The sequence below is a fragment of the Onychomys torridus genome, chromosome X (genome assembly GCF_903995425.1).
Source record: "Onychomys torridus chromosome X, mOncTor1.1, whole genome shotgun sequence".
Taxonomy (NCBI): Eukaryota; Metazoa; Chordata; class Mammalia; order Rodentia; family Cricetidae; genus Onychomys; species Onychomys torridus.
The window spans coordinates 128762106-128787511 of NC_050466.1; the positions used below are offsets into that span (position 1 = coordinate 128762106).

The 25406-nt window shown below is 35.6% G+C and overlaps 1 protein-coding gene across 1 annotated transcript in view; it reads left to right on the plus strand.

Moving 5' to 3' along the window:
- Htr2c (5-hydroxytryptamine receptor 2C) overlaps positions 1 to 24672 on the plus strand; it is a 211956-nt gene extending 187284 nt beyond the window's left edge. The window contains exon 6 of the mRNA XM_036174942.1: positions 21180 to 24672. Coding sequence (XP_036030835.1) covers positions 21180 to 22012 — 833 coding nt within the window. The 3' untranslated portion in view covers positions 22013 to 24672. The remainder of the gene's footprint in view (positions 1 to 21179) is intronic.
- The last annotated feature ends 734 nt before the right edge of the window (positions 24673 to 25406 follow it).

A 25406-nucleotide genomic window follows, 5' to 3' on the forward strand; every position in this document is an offset into this window, starting at 1 on the left:
AAATATCTAATTGGCTATTTACAATTCTATTGAGAATTTTTTTCTATTGGTGGTTTATAGGTTTCTAATGTTCCCATTGAGTTGTTTGAATTCCTTGTTATTGTGGTTATTAGTCGCTTGTCAGATGTACAGTTTGAAAGTAATTTCTTGAATTCTATAAGTGTTCTCCTAACTCTGTTGACTGTTTCACATGCTGTGCAGATTTTTTTAAATAAAATTTGATATAAATCCATCTGAATATTTCCACTTTGTTTCTCATACTTTAGCATCTCCTCCAAAAGTCTTCCTCAATCCAATATTCTGAAATATTCTACTGTTTTCTTTATGTAGTTTCATGTGTAGTGTTTAACTCTTTAATCTACTTTGGTTGATTTTTACACATGGCAATAGAGAGCTTGTTTCATACTTCTGCATGTGGACATCCAATATTCCCAGCACAATTATTCTTTCACTGATAATTGTTCTTTTTACTTTTATTAAGGATCTATTGGATGTAGATGTATGTTTACTTTCAGTATTTCCATTTTTTACTAATATATCTATTTTATACTATTTCATACTGTTTTGATCACTATGGCATCTATGAAATTATTCTGTTTTAAATGCAGGCACCAATAGTTATAAAGTCCCTTCTTCCATTATATTTCTTGTATGCCATATATTTTAGTATGTTGTATTTCTATTTTTATTGGCTTTTAAATTCTGAGTTTGATATATTAACTCTTTAAGAATAAATTATTGGAGGTGGTAAGATTGCTCAGTGACTAAGAAAGTTTATTCACTCACGGAGGACCAGGTGTGGTTACTAGCACTCACATGACAGCTCACAACTGGCTGTGACTCCAGTTATAGAGGATCCAGTACCCGTCTCTGGCCTCAAAGGGCTCCTGTAAGCTCATGCAGGCACACATAAATAAAAACAAATAAATTTTTGAAAGAGAAAATTATTTAATTTCCTTGGATTTCCATAATTTCCAAAGATTTCTTTGTTTTTAGTTTCTGTTTGAATTACAATGGCCAGAAAAGATAGTTGATATGACTTTTTTAATTTGAGGTTTCTCTTCTAGACTATGATATGCTCTGCCTTGAAAAATGTTCCATGTACTGTTGAAAATTCGGTATTTTGGAACTGTCAAATGTAGTGTTCTATAGATACCATAAGGTTCATTTGGCCTATGATACGTATTCACTTTGCTGGAGTCTTTCTTATTGTTAATGATATTTTTCTGTCTAAATAATCTGTCCATTGAGGAAAGTAAGGTGATATAGTCCATAGTGATTTTTATAGGATAAGACTATCTACCTTTTTACGTTTTTTAATGTTTGCTTTATACACTTAGGTGTTCTGATATAAACAAAAATGCATTTCTTCCTTCTATTCCTTATTATTTATATACATATTATATTCACACATACATAATACATAATATTGATCCATTTACCATCATATAATGACCTTCTCTGTCTCTTCTATGTTTTGTATTTTATTAAATTGTATGTTTGGTGTATGTTTCTTTTGTATATAATTTACACTGAAAGATCTTTTTTGTACCTTTGCTTCCAATATATGCTTGGCCTTATAGATGGAGTCATGTTATTTTATCCATACAATCATTCTATGTCTTTAAACTAGAAAATTATTCCACTTATATTTATTGTTGTTATCAGTACATGCTGTTGCACATCATTTTATTTGCTTTGTTGTTTTAATATAGTTGTTTCCTCCTCTCAAAAATTTCTCTTGCAATTAGATAATTAACTCTGGAGGTTTACTTCAATTCCCTGCTTATTATTGTTGATGTGTCTAATACATATTTTTACTTTATAGTTACTGTGAGGTTTGCAGAATTCTTTTAGCAATACCAACTATTTTGAAATGATAGCAACTAAACAAACATAAATCATGAAACAGGAAAAACACATAGTAAGAAACCTTAATACTTTTGGAATCTTGAGTATTTTATTTTATATATTTCTATATTGCTCATGTTTTAAAATATTAACCATATTTTAGTTCTCATATTGAAGATAAATGATTTACATACCATGTTTACGGTGTTAGAACATTCAATGTTTCTACAGAAACACTTTTTTCGCTAAATTTTTATTTAAATTATTTATTTATTTTATCCCAGACCACAGTTTCACTACCCTTCTCTCCTCCCATTCACTCCCACCTCCCCTCAGCCCCCTCAATCCACTCCTCCTGTTTCTGTTTAGATAGGGGCAGGTTATACATGGGTATAAATGAAGCATGGCATATCAAGTTGCATTAAGACTAAGCACCTCCCCTTGTATTAAGGCTGGGCAACGCAATTCAGCATGAGGAATAGATTCCCAAGAGACAGCCAAAGCATTGGGAACAGCCCCTGCTCCCATTGTTAGGAGTCCCACAAATAGACCAAACTACACAACTGTCACATATATGCAAAGGGCCTAGGTCAGTCCCATGCAGGCCCCTTGGTTTTTAGTTCAGTCTCTGTGTGTTCTTGTGAGCCAGGTTAGTTGTAGGATTTCTTGTGATATCCTTGACCCCTATGGCCCCTATAGTCCTTCCTCCCTTTCTTCAGCAGGATTCCCAGAGTTCAGACTAATGTTTGGCTGTGGATCTCTGTATCTGTTTCTGTCAGTTACTGGATGAAGGCTCCCTGATGATAATTGGGGTAGTCAACAATCTGATCACAGAAGATGAACAGTTCAGGCTACATATTCACTATTGCTAGGAGTCTTAGCTGGGATCATTCTTGTAGATTCATGGGTTTTTTTTTTCTTCTCCTTGACCCCAAAATGCCCCTCCATTCCAGTCATCTCTTTCAGTATTCTCCTCCTCCATCCACCCCAAATCTGATCCCTCAAGTTCCCATCCGCACACACTCCCAGCCCACCCAGGAGATCTCTTCTATTTCCCCTTCCTAGGGTAATCCACATGCCCCGCTTGGGCCCTCCTTGTTTTCCTAGTCTGTTTGTGTCTGTGAATTTAGCACAGATTTTCCTTTACTTACAGCTAATATCCACTAATGAGTGAATACATACTATGTTTGTCTTTCTTGGTCTGGGTTACCTCACTCAGGATATTTTTTTTTTCTAGTTCCATCCACCACATTTTCTTTATCCATTCTTTAGTTGAAGGTCATGTAGGTTATTTCCAGGTTCTCACATTACAAATAAAACTGGTATGAATATAGTCGATTAATTGCCCTTATGGTATGATTGAGCATCCTTTGTGTATATGTCCAAGAGTGGTATAACTGGGTCTTGAGGTAGATTAATTCCTAATTTTCTGAGAATCTACCATATTGATTTCTAAAGTGGCTATGTAAGTTTGAACTCCCACCAGCAGTGGAGGAGAATTCCCCTTACTGCACACCCTCCCCAACAAAAGCTGTCATTTGTGTTTTGGAACTTAGCCATTCTGACAGGTATAAGATGATATCTCAGATTTGCACTTGATTTGCATTTCCCTGATGACTAAGGATGTTGAGCATTCTTCAAGTGCTTCTCTGCCTCTTGAGATTCTCCTGTTAAGAAGAAACTAGACACTAAAAACCCCCAAGTAATCCAATTATATAAACACTTATCAATGAGTTTTATTTCTTCTATTGTTTTCTTCTTATCCTTTAGAATCTCTCAGTTTAAAGAACATACTTTAATAGTTCTTGTAAGATAAGTGTGATGATGATAAATATTCTCAGCTTTTGCCCTTCTAATTTTTCCTATATGTCTCCTTAGTCTCCTTTAAAATGTTTTATCATATTTATTAACTTGTGTGTATCATATGGATATTACTTTCTACTGCATTGTGTTGAAATCAGAGGATAACTTGTGGTAGTCAGTTCTCCCCCTTCAGCTATGTGTGTCCTAGGTATTGAACTCTCATCATCAAACTTGGTGATATCACCTTTATCCATTGAGCCACCTTGCCACTCTATGAGCTTAAGCATTTCTCTTTGATAACAACAAAAAAAAATACTTTAGGAATTTCAATCAGATTTTTCTGACAGACTCATGACTCATGTACCTGTATTAAAGTTCTTTGGTTTTACTTAAAACAAATGTCACCTAAAAGTAAATATAAAATTTCATTTATTGTGACTTAGGAGATAAGCCTCCTTTTCCCTTTCTAATAATATTAAAATCTTCTACTTCTCTTAATTCTGATATATCTGTTTGTGGTTCTGTTGATTTATGTGACTTAGGGTTGACTGAATTCCTAGATTTGTAGATTATTGGATTTTAATAAATTTGAGAAATTTTCAGCCATTATTTTAAAAATATTGGTTCTGTTCCTTTCTTTCCTTCCTCTTTCATGTGTGTGTGGTGTGGTGTGTGTGTGTGTGTGTGTGTGTGTGTGTGTGTGTGCATTTTAATTCACTTTCTGTTGACTAAGCTGATCTATTAAGGAGTTTTCATCATTTTGGTTATGAATCTCGACTGTTTTTCTTATTCTCAGGATTGAACTTTTCCACACTATACTGTATGTAAATAAGTCAGTTTCTCTGAGAAGAGATTTAAAACTATTAACATTATTGTCAGTTCTCTCCCAAGATAAAAGTTCAATTGTCATGATTCTGTAGAATTGGGAGGGATGGGGAGTCCTTGTGGGGTTTTCTGAATAGTAAATGCACTATAGTCTCTGAGTACCTGAGGAACAGTTAAGTTTTTGGCTTGCTTCTCTTGACATGGAACCACGGCTTTATGATCTGTGAAAATAGCAATTTAGGACTCTGTGCTTTCAGCAGTAGCATACACAAATAGAGCTTCTATTGTCTGTGTGGGGCCTGAGCAGAAAGATGTCCCTGAACTCACTGTTGTCACACTCACTCCATAGTTTCTGTGGCAGGATGAAAATGCTGCTGTCCTGCCACTACTTGAAATGTATACTTCAGACTAAAAACAAGGAGTATGGGAAAGCTTTATGCACTGGCTGTATTTTGTCAAGGGGCAATCTCCCATCTCATTGAGTTGAGAGGTGGGAAGAATAAAATGTAGATTATTTAGACACTATAGAATGTCACTGTTCATATCAAGTACTAGTGACTTTCCTAATTAAGTGTTCCTTTTTCTGCTTCATGCACCCATGACTATTTCTAAAAATGTCTTCCTCAGAAATTAGGATGGAACCCAAGACATCTGGGTATGTTTAGGCAAGAGCTGTATGATTGCTCTACACTCCACCCTCAATTGTTCTTTTGTAGTTTTTAGTAGTATTTCTGAGTAACAAGTTGGCTATGTCTTCTTTTGTTATTATTTATATGAATAATATTCTGTTCTATGAACATAATTATTACCTTCAGTTAGTTTAATGTTTTTAAACATCTTAGATAAAGTCTTTATCTGATAAGTTCAGTATCTAGGCTCCCTGGGGAAAAGGTTTTACTGGCTGCTTTATTTATTATACATTGGCCATATGTTTTGTTTCTTTGGATTAGTATACTTTTATTGCTATCCATGGCTTACTTGAATTTAGATTCTCCCTATTCTGTAGGATTTGTTGTTTCCAATGTTTATTGTGATTTTTGTTGGCTTAGTGACTTTTCTGGACTAATTATACAAAGTATATATTCTTTATCAACAAAGTCTCTGTCTCATTAGTTCAGTGATTCACTGGTAATTAGATAAAGATTACTTTCATGCTTGGAAACAATAAATCCATGCCCTTGCCAGGGTCTGTGTTATTGTTGGGACACATTATCAGCAATCAGCTAGGGAGTTTACAGATCTCCTTTGCACTTTACAGCATGCTTTCACAGAGCCTGAGAGTTAGCCAGAACTGAGAGCTTCGGGCCACATGGGATCTTTGCAAATCACAGCCTTAGGAATGGTTGCATACTTAGACAGAGAAATCTAAATTATGGGAACTACATTGGAATTTCAGACATCCGTATGAACATAGTTATTCTTCAGCTTCTCCCCTCTTTCTGCTTGTTCCATCCACATGCAATTTTTAGCCATTGCCTTAGGCAGCTGAATCGTTAAAACAATTGCCAAAAATATTTTCCAGAACTGTCCCTTGGAGAGAGCCTTTTAGAACTGGTTAAATTCCTAGGCCTATCCAACAAAGAAAAGCATTTAGTTGGTCTTCTAGGACTACACCAAACATGACAAATAGCTGTATATCTGAGTTCCTGATTTTGAAAGATCTGCTCCATTTTTCTATCATTGTATCAGAACCAAAAGCTGTTATTCAAGGCTGCCACTGATATGGGTAGCAGAGATGGCAAAAGCTTTGATTCTTGACAATAGCAAGACATTTTTCTTGAATCAGTATTTCCTCTATTGCTACCCTTTGATTACTTTTCCATGATCCTAGAGTGCTAATTCTATTTTCCTCCAGGTTTTCTGTTGCTTTTACTGAGAGTAAAAAATTGAAAGTCATAACTCTACTATTTTTATAGAAGTCACTTCCAATCTGTTTTTCCCCAATAACCACCTTCTTCTTCCTTCTTTCTTCTCCTTCTTCCTCCTGCTTTCCTTCTTCTCCTTCTCCTCCTTCTTCATATTTTCCTCTTCATCCTGTTATTATTATTATTATTATTATCTAGATTATTATTATTATTATGTAGAGGATGCTAGGCCCAAACTCACAGAGATCCACCTGCATCTGCCTCTTGGGACTACCACACCCAGGTCAGTATACTGCCTAATATACCTTTTGAACTCTGGCATTGTCTTTTAGATATACCCCCTGGCATTTAAATTGTTAAGGTAGGAAACAAAGTGTGCCTCCTTAATTGATCTCAATCAATTGTTAGTTATTTCTCACTCAGAGATAACTAAATTTGCAAGAATGGAGTCACTTTAATCATCCCCATTATTTGAGTGTAATGTGTACATGCAGACACAGACAGAGAGACATGCATGACAGACAGACAGACAGAAAGACACACACACACACACACACACACACACACACACACACACACACGGAGGGTCTTCCGATATTTCCCGGGCTAGTCTTACTTTGAATTTGTCATGTTTCCACTGAGTCTGCTCCCTGAGCATTGAGATTCTAGATATGTATCACCTAGCACAGCTGCTATACCACATTTAATCTTATATTCACATATTTATGTATTCTTCGCTGTTTCTTGCTCATATCCTTTCTTTGTGTCCTCAGAGACTTCATTGAAGCTTTTTTTCATACTGAAATCTACCAATATTTCTGTTTATATTTAATAAAGATGTTTGCATCTCACCTTCAATTTAGAGAAATTGTTTCATAGGAAATAGATCTATTGATGAACCATTTATTTTCTGTTCACTTTTTGGATTTGGGTGTCTTGGTGACTTCATATTTTCTGGTGATGTGAGCAAATAATCATTTTTTTTCTCTTCATGCAATATACCTTGTCTTACTAATGATTTCAAATTTTTATTACATCATCTTTTAAATATATCTTTATAGTGTTGAGGTTTAATCTAAGGCCTCAAATATGGCAGACAATTCATATACAGTCTATTTTATATTTTTAAATCAGAAAACAATTTTTCCTGATGTGACAGTTTGTCTTTTGTGTTTGGAGTTCATTGCACTTTAGGGAAATCTAGGCGAGATTTTTTTCAGCAATTTGTGAAAGTATTAACCTCCATTTCCTCAAATATGTTTGTTGCTCCTTTTCCTCTCTGACCCTCCAGGAACACAAAAAATTTCCAGTGAATATTATTTCATATATCTCAGCCTTTATTCTTTTTATTTTTCATGATGTCATTCCCTAATCATTGATGTTCCAGGCCTCTGAAATTTGCAATTTGGTCATGAAGTGGTTTTTTTGAGTTGTTTTGAATATTATAAACACCAAAATTTCTACTTGTTCTTTTGATAGTTTCTCTTCTATTAACTTGCTGTCTTTCAAATGATACTATTTTAATTTCCTTCATATTGAAGTACTTACATTGAGATTTTAAGTCAAGCCCTGTGATCAGTCCTAATCTATTTACATTAACTTTCTATTTTTAGTGCTTATAAATTCCATTTTCTGCTTTTTTTTTTAGTTGAATAAATTTTCTTGAAGAATTGGGTATTGTTACCTACTGTAATATTCTAGAATTGGTTTCATTTTGAGAGGATATTTGCTTTTACCCTCTGGGAGGCAGTTAATGATCAGTGCTCTAATTGAAAAATCTGTTCTCCTCACACTGTGGGGCAATTGATACTTCTCAGTTTTCTTGGTTTCTAGATCCTTCTTTGTAATATGTCTTAGAATCTCCTCTGAACACATGTAGTTTTTAGAAATACATATTTATTTGAATATTTATATATATTTGAAGTCTGTGTGCTTTTTAATGTGTTACAAGGTAAATTCCAGTAATGCAGATAAACTTTAAAATGAGCATCAACAATCTATTGAGCATATATGATCCAATATCTGTTGATCTCACAAAGAGAGGCTAGATGGCTTGAGAAATAAAACATTGAGGTATATAAAAAAGTACATGTATCCCTATCGTATGTGGGGATATGAATGTGCTTTGGAGTATAAATGATTAATTATTGAATGATTTTTTTGCACTGTATACGAAACAGTAGAGTATACAGCTGATCACACTGCATCAGAGTAATTACCTTTCTGTGCTATTATCTATGTAGATTTATAAAAATTATCTCAATAGTTCTTGCTGCTGTTTTGTTGTAGCCTTTATTTGGTATGTCAGTTTTTATTCTTTTTAACTACGGAAAGATTGTTGATTTAACTACTTCTTTTCTGATATAAGCACTCACAGTTAAAACTCTCTCTAAACCTGCTTTTTGCTATTACCACAAACTTTAAATGTTGTCTTTAATTTATTTGTCCAAAATGTCTTTCCAATTTCATGTCTTCTTTTCTTGCCTATGAGGTTTTAACATGGCAATAATTTTTCCATTCCCTTAAGGAGGATAGGTTATATCTCATTTACTATCGATTTCTAATTGAATTCTGCTACTGCCAAAAAGCATGTAAATTCAATGTTCCAGTAGATGATTTATCTTGTGAGCATTCATAAAAAAACTGTGTTTTGATATATGTCTCTAAATATCTCTTATATCAAACTAGGTAAGATGTTGTTCCTATTTCTCATATTATCTTTATTTTACTATTCCTTGAAGAGGGCTAATATTGTCAATTATAGTCACAACTGTTAGTTATGTTGGTTTCTTGATCGCATCCTTTCATTCTGCCACATTTTCTCTTAGGCATTTTGAGGTCCTCTTATTATGGATTAATATATTTAACATTATTGTGTACCATTGTTGAACATATTCAATATTTTGAACACCTTCTCTTGAGGTATTCTTTCATATTACCATTTATACTGACGATCCATACAACATTGTCTACCGTTTTTAATTTTCTACTTACATTTGTCTTCATCATATTTAAAGTTTATCTTTTTAATATAGCTAATAGTCTTATTTTATTACCTTATTCTGAAAATTTCTACCTTGCATCTGTATTATTTATGCACAGACTTTTTATAATTTTGGTAACTGTGGTATAATTATTTATGACTTGATTGAACCTTTATATCTTGATCTTTGTTTTGTATGTTTCTCTTGTTTTTTTTTTCCAGGACTCTTTTATTGGGGGGGGTGGCTACCTTCTCTTCTATATAGGAAAAAATCAGCATTGCATTTCAGTACTTGTATTGAACTCTTAGCTTCTGTGTATTATTATTTGCAGTTGTTCTAGGGAATCACTGTAAGCTCTCTTATCTCAGCCACTCTGATTTTAATAAGGCATTGTTTTCCCATTCCAGACTTCAAAAGTGAAAAAAATTAAAAACTTAGTTTCATGTTGTCATATGTCTATATGTTATGGATACAATTTCAAATTATTTGTATTTCACAACTTCATTTATCTTTTAATAAATGAGGATGAAACAAGTGGTCTGCTATATATGCTTATGAGTCTGGAGCTCTTCTTGCCTTCCATTGAGTTGAATTTCCTCCTGATAGCAATTCCATCAACCTTAAGCAGTTCCTTTAGCATTTTAATGACTGTCCATGAGCAATTTCAGCTTAGTTGATCTGGGAAAAAAAAGTCTTAATCTTATTTTCATTTATGAAAGGTATATCCATTTTTTGATAAAGATTCTGACTTGACATATGTAGGTTCATTAGGTGAGGTTTTCCTCAGTTCTCCTGAGAGATCCTTATGTTATCTTCCCTCTTCCTGGATTTTGATGTAAAATGTCCAATGTTAATCCTCTCTGAGATTTGTCATTGTTTCCACTGGTTACCTTTTATAGTTTTAAATTTATATTCTAAAATCATTCCCCCATGGTATTAATTCTATTTCTTTTGAATTTGTCCTACTAAATGTTTGCTGAGCTACAAATTCCTCGAGATTATACTTTTTCATCAAATTGAGCCAATATTTGCCTTTATTTATGTTCATGCCCCATTCTTTCTTCTCTTGTTCTAAAACATTTGCATGTCTGATAAATCGCTTGCTGAAGCCTCACCAGTTACTGAAATTCTGTTGGTTTCTATAATCTAGTTTTCTTTTTTTGTTATTCAAAATCTTTCATGGAACTGGCCACAAGTCAGGTTCCCTTTTTTCCCCCCACAGCTAACAATCATTTTAAGTTAGTCCATCTTACTTTTCATTCAGATATTTTACTCTGTGCGTTTAAATTTTCCATTCATTTGTCTTTAAGACATTATACATCTTTCTGGGGCAGTGTGAATCAAGCTTGTTATATTAAGCTTATATTTATAGTAAGGCATCACCAAGAATCTAGAATGCATTGTTTTCAGTTCCAGGATGTTACATTTTAGACTGGCATGCTGCTCATTTGCTAACTGGTCTCCTTGCTCGTGCTGAGGTTTCATTTCAGGCTACATTACAGTAAGGTCTGGATCACTACTGAGCATTTTCCCCCTTATGTTAGCAACCTTCAGTACTAGCAAGGTAGCAATGATATTTCATCATTCAGCCTGGGATAGACTTCAACTAGAACTGTGCCCCCTTTTGCATTTTTTCCTGTTCTTATCTTATGCCACTCACCATGAGGTCTTTTTTTTTTTTCCCTCTGTGAGGTCTTAAGGAGTATCTCTTGTATATGAGCAACCTAGTCCTCAAGCAGGTATTCGAAGGGATCGTATGTGTATATTTGCCTCTCTCCCACTCTGCAGTCTTCCTCTTCTACTGTTTGTCCAGGAATTAGAACAATTTGCAATGCACCTTTCTGCCCTCTGCCGCCTTTGTTCAGCAGGATGTCCAGTCTCTGCTTAAATACTACTTCCCATCCCATGATCAAGATATTATACTCAGGTAGAAACATAAGCATGGGTCTACGTGTTTTCCTTAAAGCCATTCTACTCTTACTTCAGGAACCTTTTGATGTGATGGCAAGTTGAAGTCTAGGATCTTTGTCAAGGTTATGAACATAGATCCAAATTTTTACAATGATTTTCTTTGATTTTGTTTAGTTTTTTTTTTTTGTTGTTGTTGTTGTTGTTGTTGTTGTTTCAAGACAGGGTTTCTCTGTGTAACCAGACCAGGCTGGCCTCAAACTCACAGAGATCTGCCCGCAACTGCCTCGCAAATGCTGGGATTAAAAGGCATGCCCCACCACCACCGAGCTACAATAATGTTTTCATTGTGCTTAAGCATAGATGATTTACATTGATGTTCAAATTCACCAGCTACTGCTTTTACTGGTATTCCCATGCAGCTTTTCAAGGAGTGTATTTTACAGTTGCGAGATTTTCTTTCATTTTTACACCCATTCTGAAATTTCCATTTCTACAACTACTACAGTTATCATTTCTGGGTGTTCTTTAGCATGTTTATGATAAAGTTCTTCTCTGTTCATTGTAACACTCACGTTTATGTGTTGCTCTGTTTCTGGTGACTTAATATCACCTTTGGTATATTCCTCCATTTCTTTGTATCTCTAGTAACCTGGTAAAACCCCTATTGTGGAAGCCTTGGATGTTGTGTTTTGTTTTACTAACAGTGAGCTGCAGCTTTGCTTCCAGTTATACCACCTCCATCCTAGTTCTTCTGGCAGTTCTTCTGTCTTTATTCCCACTTGAAGTTCAGTTAAACACCAACTTTTCCAGTTCTAGAGAAGGCCCCCAGGGAAAGGGCATAGACGTGGAAATTTAATTTCCATGATTCCCAACTTTGAGTGGAATGCCGGGGTTCCTTAGAGTTTCTTCTTACTTCTCATTCAGTTACAAGTACCTACAAATGTTTTGTTACTGTTGCTCAAAAATTTGTTCTGAGTTTCTGAACGTTGTTAGCAGGAGTATGTATTTTCTGTAAGTTTCTCAACCACTAATATAAAATGCTCTTTTTTATATTTTTATCTTTGTATTGAAAATAGATTTTTTTCATATAACATCCTCTGATTCTAGTTTCCTTTCCTGTAGTTTCTCCAAGATCCTCTCTACTTTCCCACCTGCTCAAATCCACATTCTTTCTTCCTCTCACTTTAATACAAACAGCCATCTAAATAAGAAGATAAGAACAAACAAACCAGCAAAGAACCAAAAAAAAAAAAAAAGGAAAAAAGAGCCCCAAAAAAAGCACAAAAAAACACAAAACACACATAGACAGACACTGAGATACATAAAAATAAAACCAGAAATCACAAAATATAAATGAAAGATCTGTGAGGTTAAAAAATTTTTAAAGAAAAGCACTGTGTGACAAAACCAAACCAAAACAACAACACCAAAAAACCCTCCAAAAATACTGAATTTGTTTTGTGTTTTTAAAGAGGTTTCTATAATTGTTTGCTATGACTCTAAAGCTGATTTTAATACTAACTGTTATAACATAAAATTTGTTTTAATTTTGATTGTGAAAAAATATTTTATCTAACCAATAAGTAAAATTTGAGACTCCATTGACTTAGCTATAAATATATGCAAGACAGCAGAAAAATAATTTGGATGTTTGAATTATATCACTAACATGTACTGCACATATTTTCAAATAACTTTGAGTTGTGGCAGAAACAGTGTCATATGATAGATACTCATCAGCTATTTCTAAATTTCACTGGACTTTGTTACTTGCTGTGCTAATTAAAACTCATGCACAACACCAGGACTGCTGGCACATGTCTGTAATCGCAGGTACTCGGGAGGCACTGAGGCGGTGGATCACAAATTTAATGCTTGCTTGTGTAACAGCAAATTCAAGGCCATCCTGAACAATTTGATGAGACTGTCTTAAAGAATAAGATGCAAAAAGAGAGCTGGGGAGGTGGCTCTTACCTGTGCAAGTCCCTAAGTTCATTTAGCTGAACCACAAAAAGAATACATGTGTTACTATTTCTAAGATTACCATTCATATTCTGACAGCAGAATATTAAACTAATTTGGCTCCTTTGAAGTCTCTTATATATCATTTTGTTTTCATTGGGGAGCCCTATTCTTAAAAAGAAGTACACAGTTAGAAGAAAAGTTTCAAACCTTTACCTCAGACTTCCATTACCAACAACCCCCCCCCCAAAAAAAAGTCATGACTTTGTAATTTCCCCTTTTAAGAAAAAAATTATGTGGCTAACCTGCATCTATCTCCAGAACTTTCAACACAAACAGTCAGGAAGATTATATGCTGATCCCCTGTGAGCACTGCTAACTTACCACAACCAAATCGAGTCCTGTAACAGCTCTGTCCTTCCACCATATTCTCACAGTAGATTGTGAGCCACCTGCCCTGCAGCACTGGATGGAAGCCTGCAGTTACCCCTGCTTCCCTCTCCTTTAGCACAGTGGTCCTCAACCTCCCTAATGCTGGGACCCTTTAATACAGTTCCCCATGTTGTGGGGACCACTAACCCTAAAATTGTTTTGTTGCTACTCCATAACTGTAATTTTTCTACAGTTATGAATCATAATGTAAATATTTTTATGATAGAGGTTTACCAAATGGGGTTGTATAATCTGATTTTCTTTGGACCACCAGATCTGGAATAATGACACAGACACTTATTATTAAGTATGAAAGCTCGGCCTTGGCTTAGGCTTGTTTCCAGCTAGCTCTTATAACCTAAATTAACCTGTTTATATTAATCTACATTCTGCCATACGGCTAGTTACCACTTCTCCCTACTGTATGTCTGACTTCCTCCATGTCTCACTGTTGAATCCCTCATGCCATATTCTTTCCAGAGTTCCTATCTCTGCCCAGAAGTCTGACCTATCCTCTTCTGCCTAGCTATGACATGTTCAGCTCTTTATTAAACCAAATAGAAGGTGCCTTGGGCAGCTGAGGTAAAAGAGAGATACATCTTCACACAGAATACAAAAAGATTATCCCAGCAGGGCTGTGACCCACGGGTTGAGAACCACTTCTCTAGTCTAGAGCCACTTTCTGAGAGTCAGAGTCACTTTGTATTTACAATGGAACTTTCTAAACATCTCAGCAACTCATCCCTGACCTTTAACCCCTCTTCTCCTTTCATTGGATTTCTGTTTCCCCTTGTAGAATCTTCTCTCTTCTGTGTGTTTATTAGAGAACTGAGGCCACTGTCTTTCTGAGGCTTTATTTTCCTCCTGGGACCTAAGTGTGCATTTCCCAGGTTCTCTTGTCTTCATATTTATTCTCCTGCATATTTTCTTTGTAGCATATGAGTGTTCAACTATCATCTTATTTCTAAGAACAACTCATTTGATTTCTGATTGCTGAATGGAATCAAGAAACAACTATGTCAACCACTTTGTCGATCCAGTCAACAATTCAGTGAATTTTTCCACTTATTTCTCCTTTCTGTCACTTTCTGGCTTTCTATATAGCCCCTGACAATTACTGTCACCTATTCATGCTTCCAACAGTTCCCATAGAAAAAAAATCACTCTGCCCTTTTGTCATTTTTTTTTCTAATTGTATCGCACTTTGTCTCCATAGGGAGCTTTATCTATCATTTATAATGGTTGTTGTTCTCTGTTTTTGAGTTCTCTTAACCCCACTATGTTTACCTTCTATGGCCTTGTCATCCATAAATAGTAACTTTCCTCAAGCTACATTAGTTTATGGTAATAATGTCGCCATCTAAGATAGTTCCTGAAAATTTATTCTCCCCATGCTACCAGCCATATTGTACTTAATTCAAGATCCTCCTTCTCCCACTTCCACAGACATTTCTCACCAAATGTACTTTCTGTTCCCCAGGCAGAAAGTACATTTGGTGAGAAATCAGTCTCTTCATGATGTCTGTCTTACTGTCTTCTTTTAGATCACATTTCCTCAACATGATATGAGGAACTCTTAGCACTATACTAGCAGTCACTGTCCTATAAATACATATGCACACAAATATACACATATACACACATATATATGCCTGTGTTCTTTCTTGGTTCAAAGCTAAAAATCCTTGATATTACAAGTTGAGTGTGGGTTCCTTAAACTTCCCATGCCACCAACACCAGAATTAAATTAGTCCTCATGCATACAAAATGCCCCCTCTCCAAATGTTAATAACAATTTGTCATCTGAAAATTGAAGCAGACCTGTTTTTCTATATTCTTCTTTTTATTGATTTTTATTTATTTTTTCTTCTCTCATATATTATAACCTGACCACAGTTTCCTCTCCCTCCTCTCCTCCCAATGTACCCCCCTCACACACACACACACACACACACACACACACACTGATCCACTTCTCCTTTGGTTCCTAATAATAGTCTTTCATCACATGCTGTTAACTATGGTGTTCAAAGGACTCACACCAGGAGGCAAAGGATTAGTCATGTCAGCTTAGTCCACCTAGATGTCCTTGAAAAATACCCTCTCTGCATTACATTACACTTGAAAGTAGATATATCAGAGGCATCTCCAAAAGTCAAAAGCAATTTCTCTAGTCCATAGTTTCATATTGTTGGGGAGGCTATTCTAGAAAATGTATCCATTTGTCCTTTTCATGCCACCATTCATCAGGCATTTATTATCTATATCTTGACAATCTCTTTATTATTCTGTTATGACTGCTTTCTCTCTAAGCAACAATGACCTTAGTTTTAAAGGCAAAAAAAATGTTTGCAACTCTAGAAATATTTGTGACTCTTGTGGAATATATATGTTTTTTTTCATAGTATTGCTATACTGCTGTACAGTATTCATTTTATAAATATTCCTACTAGTGTCTACTGAAATTTTTCAAACTAGGTTTATTAAATATGAGAACAATTTGACAACTGTTGTCTACTCAACAATGATTATAATGCACTATCACTTATAAATCCAAAAATGATTTTAAAAAATAAATGTCCCCTTTAGTATCATTGGCAAATGATATTATCTGATGGTTTGAAAAGTACTGATCTGTGTTGCTTGAATTCAAGGTTTTAGGAACTAATATAAATGCATTTATACATAGACCACTCTAGATTTACTTTTTTGGAATAAAATAATTTAATTTAATTTAATGAGTTTTATATGAGAACAGAATAAGTTAATGCATGTAGACAGAGTTTGTAATGTAAAGCAAGTGTAAGAGTCAGTAATACTCAGGCTTACATTTGCAGTAAAATAATTTTAATAATGAGTTTTATTAAATTAGAATGAGATAATGCATGCAAATACAGTATGAGAATCAGTAAACACTCATAATTAATTTATTAATGATGGTTTTTAATGAGTGAGAATAATAATGGCAGGAGTAGTAGCTGTTTCTACAGTAATATTGTTATATTTTACATGCTTATTGAAGATTCATTTTATTTTTAAATAACATGAATAATTAAGTTGTAGTAAGAGATTGCATTTTAAATAAAATATACATAGTAGTAATGTGTAATATTTTCAAAAAACTTGAAATATATATTATTGAATTCAATGTTTCTATACTGTTAAGTTATATTTTATAAGCTTATTAAAGATTCATCTTTATCTTTAAATAATAATAGTAATTACTGTTAAAACTATTTTTCAAAGTTTGCAAAAGTTGATGAGATAATGCATGCATAATATTTGACCATTTATTAGTTGAAACAACACCTTTTATAAATTGTTTTAAATAAACAATTTATAGCATTACTCAATTATAACTTCTTTTAACTGTTTCTAATATCCTAATATGACACAGCCTTACCAAAGTTAACTTCAGAAACATTAAACATTAAATTAATTTCCTTTATAATTATTTGTATGTTTTATTGTCTGTATTGAATTAAATAATATATGAACTACATGGAAAATTTTTAAATAATTGAATCATATAGTAACATATAGGAAAACACTAAGTAAAAGTAGTTTTTGTCTTTGAAATTATTATTGATATACCATGTTAAAAGCAGTTCATTTCTACCCTTCTTACTTGATCAAATCAAGGTTGTAAAAAATATCAAGGAGTACATATTGCTAAATTTAACTTTTCTGAAGTTAGCTTGATCAAATAATAAGTGCCTTTCTGAATTTTATGAAAATAAGTTAATGCATTTAAGGTATATTATTGGTAGTAGTACTGTTATTTATTCTTAATGGTATAATAACATATTCATTACCATTGCTTGAATTGAAATTGATAAGGAAGACTTTGCATATTTGCTAAATAACTTATCTACAAACACAAAACAAGTGTTCTCAAAGTTTTTGATTTAAGGACCCTTGGTACATTTTAAAACACTTAAGGACTCCCAAGTATCATGATATATTGTGTACCCTAAAAAGTTTGCCTGAAGCTCAAAGAAGCAGAGCAAGCCACAGCTACCACCTCTTACCTCATCAACTCCTCAGCCTGAAAGGGACACTTCTGCCAAAAAGCCTTTAGTTCCTGTCTCCTCACGCCTTATATGCCTGTCTCCACCCAGCCATCACTTCCTGGGATTAAAGGCATGCGTGCTTCCCAATACTAGCATTAAAGGTGTGTGCCACCACTGCCTATTACTGTTTTCTCTCCTACTGAGTCAATCTCATGTAGTACAGGGTGGCTTTGAAATCACAGAGATCCACATGGGTCTCTGCTTTCCAAGTGCTAGGATTAAAGGTGTGTGCCACCATTGCCTGGCCTCTATGTTTAATCTAGTGGCTTGTTATGTTCTCTGATCTTTAAGCAAATTTTATTAGGGTATACAATATATCACCACACTCAATGACTTTTATTTATGTAGATTATACATTGTATCAATAGTATAAATATTAATGTATGTGATATTGGACATTAAAGTTTAAAAAGACCTAATGAATTTTCTCCTCTAAATAATGATAATAAACTAAGCCTGATTAATACTAACATACTACAAATTTTTATGACAGTTGATACAATTTAAATTTTTTCAGAAATAAAAACATTGTTTTGCAGGTTTGAATTTTTAAATTTCTATTGGTATAAGACCTAAATCCCTAAAAACAGACATGCATTCAGTGAACTATGATGTTTCAAAGACAGAAAGATGAAAAAGGAAGCCTGTAATCTGAGCACTCAATAGGTGGAGGTGGGTAAATCAGAAGTTCAAGGCCAGGCTGAGTTACATGAGTTCATGTCTATGAAACTCCCAAAATACAATAAAAGTTGGAAAATGAAAACTATACCCACAAAAGAATTATGAAAAGTCTCAGAGACTTTGGGTCCTTGAAGCACACTTTGAGAACTGCTGATACTATTTTTAAGTTATTAAAGTATTAAATAAAATAGTCTGTGCATGATATATTGTTATTAATGCTATTACTATGATTGTTATCATTATTGATAATGTACATATGGTATTTTTAAAAGTGAAAGTCCTCTTGTTTGTTGACTGAATTCATGGCTTCCAGAAACAAAATTTATGATTGTACAGATGTAGTAAAAAGGTTAAACTACTTGACCAAATTATATCTATTGTAGAAGGTTTTAACCAAATTAAGATAAAACATTTTTCATCTTTGTTATCCATAATACACATGGCTCAGCATGTGACACAGAGAATGGATGAAATAAAAGACAGCTATCATATTTACTCTTTTCTCAATGTACATGAAACTATACAAAAGAATGGCATGTATAAAATTGGCCTCACAGGGGCTGGTGAGATGATTCAGGAAGTAAATGCCCCTTTCTCTAAGCCTGATGACCCAAGTTCAGTTCTGAAAGGGGAAAACCAACTCGTGAAAATTGCTGTCTTAACTCTATAGGCATTCTATGGCATGCTCCCATACACACACACACACACACACACACACACACACACACACACACACACACACTCATACACACATACACACACACACACACACTCATACACACACACACACACACACACACACACACACACACACACACACACACACACACCAAAAAGGAGAGGGGAACAATTAGCCTCCTATACTCAAATACATAATAGTGGTCTTTGCCCCTGCCCCCCTATTGTTTCTTGACAACAAGGCTTTCCTTAGATGCCTTAGGAAGATTTAAAAAAAATCTATTACCAGAAGTAACTTCACAGTGCTCCAGAGCTGGGCTCTGAATGACATCAATGTACACCAATCTTACAGCCACTGTAAGACGCCTTCCCTAGGGACTTCAAGTGTCTCTCAGAAGGTCTCAAAGATTACAGGAGCATTTTCAGTGGCAAGTTGGACCTTCATGTCCAGGTACATCTACCTTTGAACGCATGCCTATAGAAGGATGACAAACTTCTTAGAGGAGTCTCCAGCCTGGGGATCTCATTCCCAAAGTTTTGGGGAGCAGAGGAGGCAGGGACTGGAGATGGACTGCTTTACTTGCACCCTCTGATTTTTCTCATGAAATGGTTGTCTTCCCTGGGACCATAGCAAAGTTCTGAGTGATTCTACTCAAGTGCAAATTTTTGCATAGTTTGAAAGGTGTCTCCAAATTTCTTCTCTACTTCCATACTTGCATATCTAGGTCTCAAGCTCTAGGGACTCCTCACACATACCAGAAGTTCAATGTCTGGAGAAAATATGTAACAATCATTTTCCAAACACTCCCCTTCTAATCTTCCCAGAGATTAAATACCAATCAATATTATCTATTTTTTTCTTTTTGATCTTTCAGTCTGATACATAAACTAGTATGGCCTTAAGATATTAAGTACCTCATAATTCCTTATATGGTGACTGCTTAGCTACTGTCTTTGAGGGTGCACTTCGACTTTCTCTTCCATTTCAAAATGTGGACATCCAGGAGCTCACAGTTCCACTATCGTATGATAGAATCTCACAGACACATTTGAGTTTGTCAAGGCTTTAACTTCTTGAGGATGCAGAAAGGACCAATGAATATGAAAATTCCCTTGGCAAATTGCACCTATGTGTTGAGGGGAGAAAACCTTTATGGTCTACCATAGTGAGTTCTGAAAGTGAGTACCCAGAAGGTTTCATCATAAGATCACTGTCTGCTCCCTTCCTTTCTACTGATATTTCCTGTCAGGAATCCAGTTTATTTTCCTGGATAATTGTCAATACCCGTATGAATAAAAAATCTGCCTCTCTGTCTCTCTGTCTCTCTCTGTCTCTGTCTCTGTCTCTCTCTCCCTCTCTGCCCCACCTCTTTCCTTTCCTCCCTTCCCTTCTCTCCCACCATCCCCTTTACCTTTCTTCCCTCATCACCAGCTGTCGCCCCCTGTAATACCTTGAAGATACATCCTCAGCCTCATACTGTTTCTTGACCTTGAAACCATGTTGCTGATGCTCAAACACACACACACACACACACACACACACACACACAAAAAAAAAAAAAAAAAAAAAAAAACCTTGCCAAAAAGAAAAAGGAAATTAATTGCTTCTGCTCACAGGTTAGTTTTTGCATAATGGTGAAACACAATCCAGTCAACCCTCCCAGGCTATTGTAGACAATGTACATATCATTGTTGTTGCACTTGAGTAACAGTATACTAAAAAATTAATGACTGAACTTAATGATATTACACAGGACAAATGTGAATCTACTCCTTGGCTTAACAAATATTTATGGAGATCTTTCCACAAGCCAGTTCTAGGGCCTCCAAATAGAATAAAATGGACTCAATCCACTCGTAGACACAAACGTATCTCCAATAGCGTGTCTGTCTCAAATGAGGAAATTCTATTCTGTTACAGCAATTCACAGAAAGCCATCATTATAAATTGCACCATTATGTTCCATGAGCTGCCTGGCATGCCATGAATAGCTTTCAACAAACCAAGTCTAAATGCCTTTTGGTAAAATGCTAATGAATTGACTGTGCTACTGTGCAAACCTGCTCAGTCATTGCACATGCTGTAACAACTTCCCACCTTTTTGTTCCCCTAGGTGTTTCAGTTCCTATCCCTGTGATTGGACTGAGGGACGAAAGCAAAGTGTTTGTGAATAACACCACGTGTGTGCTCAACGACCCAAACTTCGTTCTCATCGGGTCCTTCGTGGCATTCTTCATCCCTTTGACGATTATGGTGATCACCTACTTCTTAACGATCTATGTCCTACGCCGTCAAACTCTGATGTTACTTCGAGGCCACACCGAGGAGGACCTGCCTGAAATTAGCCTGAACTTTCTGAAGTGCTGCTGCAAGAAGAATGCTGGTGATGAAGAGAACTCTGTGAACCCCAATCCAGATCAGAAGCCACCACCTCGGAAGAAGAAAGGAAAGCGTCCTAGAGGCACCATGCAAGCTATCAACAATGAAAAGAAAGCTTCCAAAGTCCTTGGCATTGTATTCTTTGTCTTTCTGGTCATGTGGTGCCCGTTTTTCATCACTAATATCCTGTCTGTTCTTTGTGGCAAGGCCTGTAACCAAAAGCTGATGGAGAAGCTTCTCAATGTGTTTGTGTGGATTGGCTATGTGTGTTCAGGCATCAATCCTCTGGTGTACACTCTCTTCAACAAAGTGTACCGAAGGGCTTTCTCTAAATATTTGCGCTGTGATTATAAGCCAGACAAAAAGCCTCCAGTCAGACAGATTCCTAGGGTTGCTGCCACTGCTTTGTCTGGGAGGGAGCTCAATGTTAACATTTATCGGCATACCAATGAACGTGTGGCTAGGAAAGCTAATGACACTGAGCCTGGCATAGAGATGCAAGTGGAGAATTTAGAGCTGCCAGTCAATCCCTCCAATGTGGTCAGCGAGAGGATTAGCAGTGTGTAAGCAAGAGCAGCACAGCCTTCCTACAGGAAAGCTCTTGTAGGAAAGTTTTCCCCTTTGATTTTCCTAAGGATCATAACTAATGTAAATACTGCTGTGTGACAAAACAGTGTTTTGATTAAACAGCTTTGCAAATCTGTACTTTACAATCATGCGTTAACAGTGAGATTTGGGGTTCTATATTTACTGTTTGTGATAGATGGAGACTAAGTTATTTTGATTCCTTGGTGAATAATAGTGTTTGTGTTTCTCTCTCCTGTCCTTCCTCATTCCCTTCCTTCCTTGCTCCTTCTTTGCTTTCTTCCTTCCTATCTCTGTTTCTTTTGTGAATGTGGAAATGTTGATGTTCATCTCAGGTGGCATTTGCAGGAGACCAGAATGATGCACATGACTGTGGTGATATCTCAAATCACACCTAAATTGACAGATTCAGTGGCATCTTTTCCAGGTTGACAGTAAATATGTGCTTGAAATTCTCACTCTGCTCATCTACACACATAAACACAGTAAGATAGGTTCTGCCCATTGTGAATAATATCCATCAGTGAGTCAGAGACAGAACTGAACTTTCTTGTTACACATCGGGGTACAATTTGACATTGTCAGAATATTGTGTCAGTTTTTTGCTGCAATGTCTGTCCCCAAACATAGTGATGTTTTAACATAGCAGCTGGTTAACCAGGACTACAGAAGTGGAAGGATGCTAACGAGATATACACACCAAACAGCTTTTTCACTTCGTTAGGACAATGTTCAAATTTGGATGATTATGATAAGCAACCTGGAATTAGTGTTTTCATTCTGGTCCTTAGTAAATACCTAATTCCATGACTAAACTGGGAAATGAGATCCCAGAGTTAATTCCCAATCCAGGATTCAACATCAATTGGATTTTGATCTCAGAATTCTGGAAATTCGTGTGCTACACACAAAGTGAAATTTGCATTTTGAGCCTTACTAAAATATTTTCTTAATTATGGTACCTCTATCTATAGGACCCAATCTGGCAGTCCATTTTTAAGTAAAACTAGTATAAGAAAGGTAAATAACCATGACCTTGGAAGTTTTACTTGATTAAGGACTACTGAATTAGGCCCTTAGAATGTGAAAAAATTAATTGAAAAAGACGGTTTTATTGAACTCTGGGAAGAAAAGAAATACAGAGTTTCCATTTGGATTTTAAATAAAATGTATCTCATTTTCAGATCCTTCCAAACTCTCTAGTGCAGGGAAAGGCTGCAGCTAATTTGTGAATGTGGCAAGCTCTCCATTGTACTGCAATTATGTCCTCAAACTTTAAATCTTTGTTCAAATATAGTGTTGTGTTCCAATAAGTGTTGGCCATTGTTTCATTCGTGGGCCTGCTGCTCTCTAAGAATTAAGTACCATTTTAATGAAACTGAAAACCATGAGAAGTATTCAAACTTTACTTGTCAGATCATTAAGTCTATGCTGTGTGCAGAGTATGCACGTTCCCAGTAACTGTGTTTCCATGTGTGTCCATTTCACACAACTGTGGATAAATTTATGAAGAATTCATGATGCTATATCTTATGCCTGACAGTTACATGTACACCTTGGAGTGTGCCTCTTAGGATTTTGAAATTGCTGAAAGCAGAATCTGAACTTCAAAAACTCCTAGAGTGTGTTCTCAACACACAGCATAGATTAAATTCAACAGTCTGCCACAGGGGCAGTGGGAGAGCGGCTGTATTTGAGGAAACTCAAACAGTCTTTATTTGATTTACAACACTGCCAAATGTCAGACAATTGCTTGAGCATGCCCAAACATGACATGAAAGTAAAGTTTACCTGCCTTTTAGGTCAGTTGAACTGCATGTTAAAACAATTACCTGAAATTGAATGAGATGATCTACTTCTTATTGAAAAGAAAAAAAAAAATGTCTGAAGAAACACAGCATGCATTGAGCATGAGTTCTGCACATACAGATGGTGCTGTGCATGTATGCCATGTATGTTGCATGAATCCACTGACCTGTATCAATGTAAGGCAGAGGAGCTGATACAGAAAGCGCTGGAGAAAACTCCTTCAGCAATCCATAAAAGACATTCAGATCTGAAGTATTGTATTAGAGAAAATTGGAAACATCTGATTTCTTTCTTAACTATCAGGGCAAGCTCATAGCACATGTATTACAGAGAAATAAAGTATAAATCATGGAGTTCCAAAAGCACTAGCAATAAGTTGAGTGATAATAGGTTATAGCACATTTGTTAATATTTCTTATGTCATCAAGTAGTAGTACTTAATAGTACCCAACACAGCAATTATTCTCAACTTGTGTGCTATTCATAAGTTCTGTGCGGTTTGGTATGAAACATATATATTCATTTGGAAATAAATCCTACAGTTCAATATTAAATCTACAAACTTTTATAAATGTTTTAAAACAGTCCATGTGACAAATGTAAATGTGGTGAATTTACTGTCAAATCATTTTGATGTACTATTATATATGTATACTGTTTAAGACACGTGCAACAGACTGCCTTATATTATTTCCTGTAATTTTTCTCCTTTGTCAAATGGTAATTTTTGTGAATGGTTGCAAAGTGTTGTCTTATTCTTGATTTCTGTATGTCACCTTCTCCTGAGTTTTGTGAGACTCCCTCTTAATTTATTAAATTTATTAAAAGTGGCCTACTATGTCATGTGTCTTTTTCCCTGTGCATCGTTTCAATATAAAAATCTACCCTATCAATTGAAAAAGTGAGGTGGGTAGGGAGAATGGAAGATCTGGAAGGCCTCGAGGAAGGGGAAGAATGTGATTACAATATGTTTAAATTTAAAAATTGTTTTAAATTCTAAAAAATATAATTAAAAAGTAAATCGATTCTTTTAAGCTTATAAAGGCAAACAACCTCAGAAAATATCACTTTCTATGACTGACAGTATCTGTGTACTAAAGGACAGGAGAAGAACAACAGCTAAGAGGAGTAGCTGTCAAAAACAGCATCAATAGTAACAACACATTCCTCGTAATAGTATATTTACATTGACACATTGTCCTCTTCCTTTCCTTAGCATGACAGTGGGGTGGAATGGAGAAGGGGCTTTCTCTCTGAAAGGATGATAAACAGCACTGGTTACCACGTGGAAAGGTCACAGTCATGACAGAACACAGTATCAGTATTTAGAGCTTTATTTGGAGGGAAAGTTGGGGGTGGGAGCTAGGCCTGGAGGGAGAGAAAGATGGTGGGGGGAGGGAGCAGAGCAGAGAGCAGAGAGAGAGGGTGGGGTCTGCATCCAGCTTTTAAGGTGCAGATTGTGTGACCCACATGGCCTGTGCATAGTTGTCAGTACCACTTGATGATGTAAGACACAAGACCCTGAGCTGCACATGTGCAGGAGTGAGGGCAGGATCCTAACACTTTC